Source organism: Stegostoma tigrinum, chromosome 7 (genome assembly GCF_030684315.1).
Source record: "Stegostoma tigrinum isolate sSteTig4 chromosome 7, sSteTig4.hap1, whole genome shotgun sequence".
Classification (NCBI taxonomy): Eukaryota; Metazoa; Chordata; class Chondrichthyes; order Orectolobiformes; family Stegostomatidae; genus Stegostoma; species Stegostoma tigrinum.
The window spans coordinates 60,801,574-60,811,608 of NC_081360.1; the positions used below are offsets into that span (position 1 = coordinate 60,801,574).

Here is a 10,035-nt window from a genome sequence, read left to right on the forward strand (position 1 = left end):
TAAGACTTGCAACTGTCGCAGTAGAGAAACTAATCCTCCTCAAAAAGCTGCTGGCCCATTCAATCTGAGATAATGGGAACTGCAGATGCTGGAGAATTCCAAGATAATAAAATGTGAGGCTGGATGAACACAGCAGGCCAAGCAGCATCTCAGGAGCACAAAAGCTGACGTTTCGGGCCTAGACCCTTCATCAGAGAGCTCTCTGATGAAGGGTCTAGGCCCGACACGTCAGCTTTTGTGCTCCTGAGATGCTGCTTGGCCTGCTGTGTTCATCCAGCCTCACATTTCATTATCTTGGCCCATTCAATCTGTTCTATAGTCCCAGGAACACCACTGGTTGGCATCCTTAAGTGCTGGAAACAAATTGGACATAAATGCTGGGAGATATCCTATTGTGCACTGGAGGAAAAGACAAAGAAGGAGTGTAGCAGCAGAAAGGTATTGTGGGAATTGATGGAAGGGTTGGAGGGAGAGGGATATCAAGACGGGAGTGGCACAGAAAACGGAACTAATCTAGTGAGATGGGCGCATATCCCATCCACCCACCCACATGCGCCCCTTCCACCTATTTCCCAAAACCTTTCCTGCTCAAGACCTGAGTAGGGTAATTTGCCATGCATCCCTGTTGTTCCTGATGTCCTAACAGCCTCAGATTTGAGGTTGGATGGGAAGTGGTCCTGAAGTGACTGTTAACCAACCACTAAAGGCCCCAACTGGGTAAAGGCACATGCAGTTCCATACTCCCTACAAAATTGAGGATAGTTTATGGTACTTAAAGTCCACCCAGGTATATTTGTGGGCCATCCTCTAGCAGAGAGACCTGCTGACCAAGATCATTAGATTCTGCCTAATCAGTTGTTTTGGAGACACCATATAAGTGTTCAGTTTCCTTATTGTGTTTTTCATCAATTTTCCAGGAGGGTCTCCAATTTCTGGTCTGCTCATTGTCTGGCAAAAGATAAAGCAAAGAAAGAGACCATCTGCAATCCTTTTGTTTATTTGGTACTAACTATTTAGCTTGAATTATATACTTAATTCCTATTCTGCACATTTTCTGTATGTGTTTATAATCTTCCCTTTGAATTATTGTGCAATCAATTTAAAATCTCATAGACTCAATCTCAGTATCTACTTGGGGTAAAACATTTCATATTATCATAATCATCAGCATGAAAAATATTCGAAATTTCCCTGCAATTCTCCTGTGTAATTTCTGAGTTTATGCCCCTTGGCTACCAAATTACTAAATTCCCAATAGTGAGAGGCAATCTACTTACCTTCTCAAGATTTACTGTCATTTTTAAAGAACAATTTTGAGAAGTGCAACATCAGTGTTCGGTATTTTTAAAGTGCTACTATTTCAAATCATAATAACCATGCTAAATTGTTCATAGTGTTCAGAGATGTGTAGGTTGGGTGGATTATGGGGAGTTGGGTCTGGGTGGGATGCTGTAAGTGTCGGTGTGGACTTGTTGGGCCGAAGGGCCTGTTTCCGCACTGTAATGATTCTATATAAGAAAACTTGTTTGAAGATTTGTGAATTTGATACCTAATTGAGAATATGTGTGCAGGTGCCATTTGTTTTCAGCACTGTGCAAGTATGATACGTATTGTAACCATGAAGTAACACTGTGATGCTCCATGTGCAATTTGATTCCATTTCTTGTAACACTGAGTCAGATACTTGAGGTTAGTAGATGATACACTGTTCTTATAATCAGTCAGATTTTTTTGGTATGTAATTTACTGTGCTTTGTTTATATATTACTCAGTGAATGCAAATCCCTGAAGCCAAGCGGTAGTCTTTGCATTTGCTACAATCAAGATGATTAATCTACCACTTAGCCTGTAAGGGGGCACTTCGGGATAATATGTCACATTGTTTGTCTGTCTCCCTAAATGCACTAGATGCTTATTGAGACCCCAGCAGTAGAGGTGGCTGCACCTTAAGTTAGGGGCCTGACTTGTCCTGAGTCTGTTTAGCAGGGTCCATTCTTGCTGTGGTAGTTCAAATCTGACAAATGACAAATGCAATTTGTCACAATGAACTTGTTTATGACTTCCCATGTTTTCCATTCCTTGATCCAAAGGATGCCTCACTCAGCAGACAATAGGCCCTCGACATTAAGTTCTAAGGTTTAGAGTGTGTTTCTTATTGCCATTTGGCCAGAGGATTGTTCAATGTTGAGATTGATTTGATTTGATGGGACTGGGATTTCACAACATGTTCTGTGAGAGTCCTTTTTTTGGAATACAATCTCATGGTCGAATCATTAGCTTCTCCAAAGGCATCATGGGTCTAGAATGGGGATAAACCATTTCCTCCATGCCTTGTTAATTGCATGTTATATGGGAAATGTTTTTATTTTGCATGATTGTGAGAGTCTGTTTTTTTTCCTCTATAATATATGTTTATTTGATTTGAAAGTCTTACTGGCACAGAGTTAATTACATCTGGAATATTATTAATACCCAATCCAATTATGCTAAGTATCTGGCCTTGTTTGATTCTATGCATCTAATTTAAAAGATAGCATTGAGCTGCAGTGTCCTATTTTTGTCTCCTGAACTTAATGCAATGAAAAGCCTGGAAAATTGAACTTCATATTCGGTGTCATAAAAGGCTTTATTTATGCTTGTTATTTATGCCTTAGCAGTTTTGCATTAGTTAATAGTTTTAAACATGCTTTATTTCAAAATGGGACATAAAGCTTAAAGATTTTAAAGACATTTTTACCTGAACAAAACATCTTAAAGAGGTATTGATTACTCTTATTCATTCAAATAAATACAAATTATCTTATTGAAAATGTAATTTCCTAAAGTAATTTTAAACAGATTTTGGTATTTTATGCCATACAGAATTGTTGAGATAATGCTGTAGCTCTCATACTATTCAATTTAAGCATCCTTTTGTTAACATTTATTTATTTAAAATCCTACTTCAAAACAGCACATTACATTTTGAGTCAGTTCTTTTGCATGCAAAGCATTATGGCTTCATATAACATTCTGTGTCAATTGCAGAACAAAAAGCTGTAAATATTTTATTAACATGTGGGCAATGTCGCAAGACAAAATGTTAAATTGCAATCAGTTGCTTCCTTTACTTGTACTCGTTGAAGAATTCTATTTCAGAGTCCCTGGGGAGAGAGCAGCAAATTAACTTCTTTACATAATGATACTTGTGAAATTAAGGTGCATACAGAGTCATGGAAAATATTGTCCAAATCAAGTAGTAAGTATGATATAATCTGGCTAAACTCAGATCCTGACCTTTAAAAATTGACAAATGTTATGTGTTTCAGCTTGGTAGAAGGCAAGCCAAGAGGACTGTAAACCAGAGTTCAGAACCCAGCATTATTAGACCTGGACCGAACTTGTAATGTTAGCCACCTTTTGCATTAAGCTGCTGAGCGCTCATTATTCAGTATTTCCAGTTTGGACTTCAGTTACCCGCCAGGATGTAGAAACACAACTGCATGGAATTGCCCTTTCTCATCTGGAGACTTTATCATAATGTGAGTTTAAAAGATAAGAATAACTATTTAGACAAGTTATGCACACTTCAGTGGATTCCAAACTAAGCCATCTAAATCAAAGTGTAATTAATTTGATAGTCTGTTAAAACTCTGCAGCCCTAAGCACAGATAATTACTGCAACAGTCAGATTATGAATTTGGTATTACATTTTGCTGGTATCAGCAGTCATAAAATTTTAGCATAACACATTAACTGATTAAAGCATTGCAACTTTAAACAGAAGGAAATATTAAAGGGTTTTTTTTTCACAAGCAGTATCAATTCAATTTTAATGAGATAATTTTAACCTTTGAAATTAAAATCAAAAGATATTAAATTTTAGTGCATTCTGCAACAGGCAATATGTGTTCTGTCAGTTTACCTTCCAAGGAAGGTAAGGAAGTGAAAATTAGTGCTCATGTTAAGTGAAGCACAAAACTAACCTAAATGTCACAGTAATACCTCCAGTTTCTTCTTCCTAGATTACTGGCTAACAGACAGTTCATGTGAGAGAACTACCTAATATTATGAGCAATGCTGAAATGATCTTATTTGTTAATCCATTGGCATCACATGATTGAAAACTAAAGTGGTGGACCTATTGATTATTATATTTGTTGCATATTTATTGGATTTGGTTTTCACTAGTTTCTTACTTCTTACCTTGCCTCAACAGTTTTGGAGTTTAAGAGCCAGTTCAAAAACTCCTTGGCAGCAATGGTGTCTAAAACAATATTAATTTCACTGGTGAAGGTACCATCAGCATGCCTTCTGTCCAATTCATCAGGAATCACTTCGTTCAAAAGTTCATCCTCTGGAAACCTAAAGGTGTAGAAAAATCCTTAGAATGCAAATAATCGATTGGACAAAAAATAATTTAGCTCTCTAGGATGTGGTAAATTGAAGCAATAAATAGCCTTTTAGTCACACCAGTGCAAATTTGGATCAGTAGCATAATCAGCAGCTTAAGAGCAACCATAAACTTAAATTATGCAGTACAATTCCAGCTTCATCTGCAAGTAATAATTATTCTGGTAGTTGCACAATAAAAATTCAACAATATAACACCCTTAATAATATGTCCCTCTATTTAGCACTGAAGCAACACTGTTGGCAAATTAATTGGAGGCACAAATGAAGATTCATCATTTATAAAACAATTGAAAAGTGATTTGCTGCTCCTATTCAATTTGTTTCATATAAAATGTGTTAAATTACTAAACAATGGTGCCAGGGTTTAGTAGCAAACTAGCTAACAGAATCATTTGAAACACTTACTCTCTTCTGCCACGTCCCTTTATTAGCCAGTTAATAAAGTCCTTTGCTGCCTTCTCCTCCAGGTAAGATCTTATGTCATTAGTGTAACTCCTTTCTGTGTGTCTGGTTGGTTCAACATGTCTCTTGGAAATACCCCTGCTAAATGTCAACAACAGTTCTCTTTATATAATTCCAAATGTCTACAATAATGTTAGCATGTCATATACATTTGTTAAAGCTAAAACTTAATGTCAGTCGAAGACATCTGACATGCTAAAATTAACAATATAAGACTTTTGCATGGCTTCTACGTAAGTGTGACATAGTACATCATATGCTATGATAATGGAAGCTAACTATGCTTTGTGAATTTTCAGTAAGGACGATGAGTGAAAGCAGCACCACTTTTTGAGCTAAATGTTACAATTTTACAAGACTACATCATTGAAACTTGAAAGCCTGTAGCTTACCCACTTTGATGCTTGCTGTAACTTGTAAGTGAATCAACAAAGCGTTTTGCTTTGAAGTAGTCAGACAGAGAATCGACATCGCTTGTGTAAGTTCCTTCAGCATGCCTCTTGCTTTTGTCCCTGATTGAACATAAATCGTAGAAGTAACATGCAATATCAAAATTGCTAAATTTCTTTCCTAATGAATGTTATCACGTTTTTAGCTTTCAGATTATGATAGTTGTGAAACATACAAGTAAACATCACTCTAATTGGACCCCTAAAGCTGAATTAGATGACTAATGTTCATACAATAGAGCTAACTGTAGCAGTAAATGGAAAATTGACATATATCAGAGGGAAATCATGAACAAGAGCTTTTCAAGTCTGGAAAGGTTATAAGGAGAATACTTTAAAAGTTGACTATCATTTACAAAGTTGATCATAAATAATACAAAAGATTTGGTTAATTCAATCAATAGTGCTAGATACTAAGCCATACAGTGGTGAAATATTACCAGAGGAAGGGGTAATGCAACTGCGGAAGATTGAAGTGGTTATGATAGATAATCCTGAAGTTTACAGTCCAATGCATATCTTTGATTTTCAAAATGTAATCAAAGTATTAGATTTTATGTGCATTGAGTGCAAAGCAAAAAAATGAACTTCAGATGCTGGACATTGTAAAACAAAAGCAACAAGTCTGTGCACATTGTGTATTTCAGTCAACATATGTAGAGAGAACAACAGGAAACTTCCGGTATAATTCTTCCATAGATCACTGCAGAAGCAAAAAAAAATTAAACAGCTTTGAATATTAAGAATTGAAGTTATCATGGAAACTTATTTAAGGTTATCTAATTTTTTTGAGATAACAACATAGTTGATTTTTTCAGGATAATTAAGGACAACAAAATTGGTCGAGTAATATTGATTTCAAATATCAATGATATGGTGAGGCAATGGGCAAGTGGATTAGACAATTAATCCATAAACTCAGTGAATGTTCCAAGAACCTGGGCAAAAATCCCACCATAGCAGATAAAGAAAAATCTGGAAGTAAGTGTCTAATGATGACCATGAAATCATTGTTGATTGTCATGAAAAACCCATCTGGTTCACTAATGTCCTTTAGGGAAGGAGATCTGCCATCCTTACCTGATCTGGTTCACATGTGACTTGAGAGCCACAGCAATGTTGTCGACTCTTAACTGCCCTCTGGGGAATCAGGGGTGGGTAATAAATGCTGGATTAGCCAAAGACACCCATATACCATGAGTGAATAAAATAAAGCCAAAAAAAGATACACTTGAAAAACTTCAGAGACTGAGAGAAATCTGACAGAGCTCTCTTCATCCAATGGATAGAAAATGAATGTGCAAGTTACTTAGGAAGGTAAAGAAGCACACCTTCTAAGAGGGGTGGGTGATAATTGGATGGCCCACTGGAGGAAACCCTAAAGAAACAACCATTTTAGCTGTTTACTAGAAAAAACTCTCAGAATTTCAGAGTCACTGCACTTCTGGAGACAGGTTTAAAGATTATGGTTAGTGGGTATCATTTGTAAGAAGATATTGAATTGCTTTTTGGGGACTAATTGTCCTTTAGCAAAAATTTTTAGAGATACATTTGGGAGCAGGATACTACTCAAGACTTCAGGATAAAGTGAGGTTTTAATATTGGAAAGTTTTTCAGAAATTCTGATTTTAAATAGAAATGTGACAATAGTTGTAGTTGATATCTATTATTGTCTAACAATAAAAGAATTAGGAAGAAAACATATAAATATATCATTGTGTAAATGATGAATTAGCAATAAATTGGCAATTACTGGCATTGTTCAATGTAAGTCTGAAGAAATCTTTATAGAAAATCATTTACCCATTTCGTTTTGTGCTCATCAGCCATTGTACAAAGTCTTTAGCACGTCTGTTATCCATGTATTTACTGTAATCACTGGTGAATGTGCCTTCAGAGTGTCGTTTCACATCCTCCAACGGGTTTGATTGTTTTTCCAAAGTACTATTTAGAAATGTATGACTATACATTATTGCATCTGTTTAACTAGAGGAACTTATTTTAAGATTAATATTCCTTCCTTAACAACACTATGAAAAGAAAAACTGGTCATTCATTTAACTCTGCATTTGCAAAATTTTGCTGTGTTTATTTTAGCTGCCATATGTGCCTTTGAATACAAGAAGCAATCACCGTGTGAATTACGCTTCGAGCTGTACGGGTTTCCTCAAGTTATGGCTTATATTTACACTTAAACTCCTAATCACAAAAGTAAAATTTTCTATGAACCAGTCCAATTAGGAAGAATAACTTTAAATTTTCTTTGTTTTAAGAAGTGTTCATTGATCTATTTAAGAGTGGTAATTTGCTGCACCTTTAGTGGTTTAGCTAAAAATGGGTTTACGACAAAAACAAGCGTTTTAGTAAGAATATTTAGTAAATGAACCAATTTTAGAACAATGGACATGCTTTTGGAAAATCATAATGAATAATTTACATGTTTCATTGGTGTGTATTGGACAATTTCTTAGTTAATTAGAAAAATGCCTACAAAAATCTTTGCACTTAAATAGAAATTTCACTTTAAGTGATTGTATCAATTGTACATTAGGGATGTAGAAGCCTATCTAACTCATTACTTTGACTGCAGTCTCAGCCAATTTGGGGTGTGGGCCAGCTTCCAGCCCTAGGTTTTTTAAACTAGTGTTTAAAATTTCATAAACTCGATTTAGGCTGAGTGTAATGTGGAATTGCTGGTTTCAGCCAAATAATTAGGAAGCATTTGGGCCATAATATTCAAATCTCTGCCCTCATTAATACATACAGTTCTTAAGCTGTCAGTACCAACAGATTTTGTTCCAATTTATTTGCTATCCATTAACAAAGCAACACAATTAATAAACAAGCCTATATACAGAAGTCAAAAGAGAAAACTAGCAAATTACATAAGGTCAAAAAGCACTGACTTTCTTGGCTTCTTATCCATTAGACTACCATGCTTATAGACAAATCTCCCAGATCTTGTTGTTTTAGCGTTATTAAACTTACACTCACTTTAACTGCTGCCTGAATATTTGAAAGATCAGAAGAATACTGGATATGTAGTATGCATAAGTTTAAGTCTTATCAACAATGACTTGACAATAATGTACAACAATAATAAAACTTAGCTTTTAGTGGATGTGGATTTTCTATTTTATCTAAGCTGTAGTGAAAATGTGCTTGACTTTCTGACCAGGTGGTCAAGTAGTGAAATACAGTTTATGTTGGTATAGTGGACTATGGTATAATGGACTATAGTATGAGACTTGTAAAATTGGTCAAATTTAATACAGTGCTCAAATTAAAGAGGTGAAAATTCAGCAAGGTTGCAATGTATGTAAAAGTATTAACTGTCTCTGTTCAATTTTGTGATTTATTTCCTACCTGGATGTTTCTTCTGTATCCTTCACCGGATTTTGGCAACTGTCTTGTATTAGTATCAAAAGGAGCAAAATGGCAATGGAACCAACACCTTTCATTTTATTCTCCTGCACAAGCGTACAGAATTCAGAAGTTTAAATTAGGTATTTTTGATTTCACTGATTTATATAACCAATAAGCTAAAGTATTAATAAAGTTTTTAGAAAGCTTCACAGAAAATTGTTAAAAATTGTAGTGTTATATAGGAATTATAACACAGGAACAGGTTAGTCGTGCCAACTTTCCTTCTTTCTGTTTATATTCCACATGAACAATTGCAGTAATCCTATGTGTTTGCTTCATTACCAATTTACTTTATTTCCCATTCTCTCAAACGTGTGAGAGTATTTTAATCAATTTGAGTTAAAATAGCATAACAGAAATAGGCACAGGAAATGTGAGACTTCAATTTTCATTAATGCAAAAATTAGAACAACTGTGAAAGTCAGACAGAAAGTGGCATCATAAAACTGCTGAACGAACTACATAAAAAGGATCGATTAAATAAATACCTAAGGGAGAGTGCAGTGGATTAATCAAATGAAAACAAGTAAATAAAACCTCATTCCTATTAAGTGTACTGCAAAGAAGGGAACTGCAAATGAAGCAACCCTTTGCTAATGTAACCCATTCCTATTTACAGTAGGACATAGTAAGATTCAGACTCAGACCAAGCATTTCAATAGCAACAATACCACAGCTAAGAGAAGTAAGTAATTCACAAAACCAACTGAGAACAGTATTGCAAATATCTTCATCCATTCAAATTCATACTCTCCCCAGGTTTGTAAATTCATTCTCACCTTTTTATGAATCTTCTGAAATCTGAATCAACTTTCCGGAGAAACCAAAGTTTCCCTTTCTTCAAGGCCTTTTGAAGCTTACCTGCAAATCAACCAAGATTTGGTCCCTTTATATAATCCAAGGGATGATTGGGCAATATGGGGAAGAACATCGTCATTTCCATTATAAAAAAACGCAATCCGTGCTGTTGTCATCCTCCTTTCTCTGACATTTTGGATTACCAATTGTTGAATCATCCTTTTTTTCAACCTTTGTTTTCCACCTGATTTGAAAGGTTTCAGGTAAATCACTTAGTATTATTTGATTTTTACTCTTCCGGATGAGCTCCTATTTTCCAAACAATTGCACACTTTTAACTCAAAGTGAATTGTGCATAACAAAATCATTCTGCTTCTTTACATCGTAAAATGTTTGTGTTCAGTAATTCTGGCAACATAAAGAGAAAGTGTTTTAGTGAGAGCAAGATAGAGACATCAGAGTTTGCTATTTCTGAAATTGGACAATATATTGCACCTATGAAGAA

General features: G+C 35.2%; 1 protein-coding gene across 2 annotated transcripts; it reads right to left on the reverse strand.

The window, feature by feature from the left end:
• Positions 1 to 2,782: 2,782 nt before the first annotated feature.
• LOC125454340 (pro-glucagon-like) lies at positions 2,783 to 9,590 on the reverse strand. 2 transcript variants are annotated; one of them, XM_048535004.1, is made up of 7 exons: positions 9,512 to 9,590; positions 8,673 to 8,776; positions 7,110 to 7,250; positions 5,250 to 5,369; positions 4,801 to 4,935; positions 4,186 to 4,344; positions 2,783 to 3,143 (listed from the first exon to the last, which is right to left on the reverse strand). In XM_048535004.1, exons 2-7 carry the CDS (start codon positions 8,765 to 8,767, stop codon positions 3,107 to 3,109), a joined length of 687 nt encoding a protein of 228 aa, XP_048390961.1. In that variant the 5' UTR covers positions 8,768 to 8,776; positions 9,512 to 9,590; the 3' UTR covers positions 2,783 to 3,106. The 2 variants fall into 2 exon arrangements, with proteins under 2 accessions (XP_048390961.1, XP_048390960.1); XM_048535003.1 differs by having other exon boundaries at positions 2,791 to 3,143; positions 4,801 to 4,938.
• Between the last annotated feature and the right edge of the window lie 445 nt (positions 9,591 to 10,035).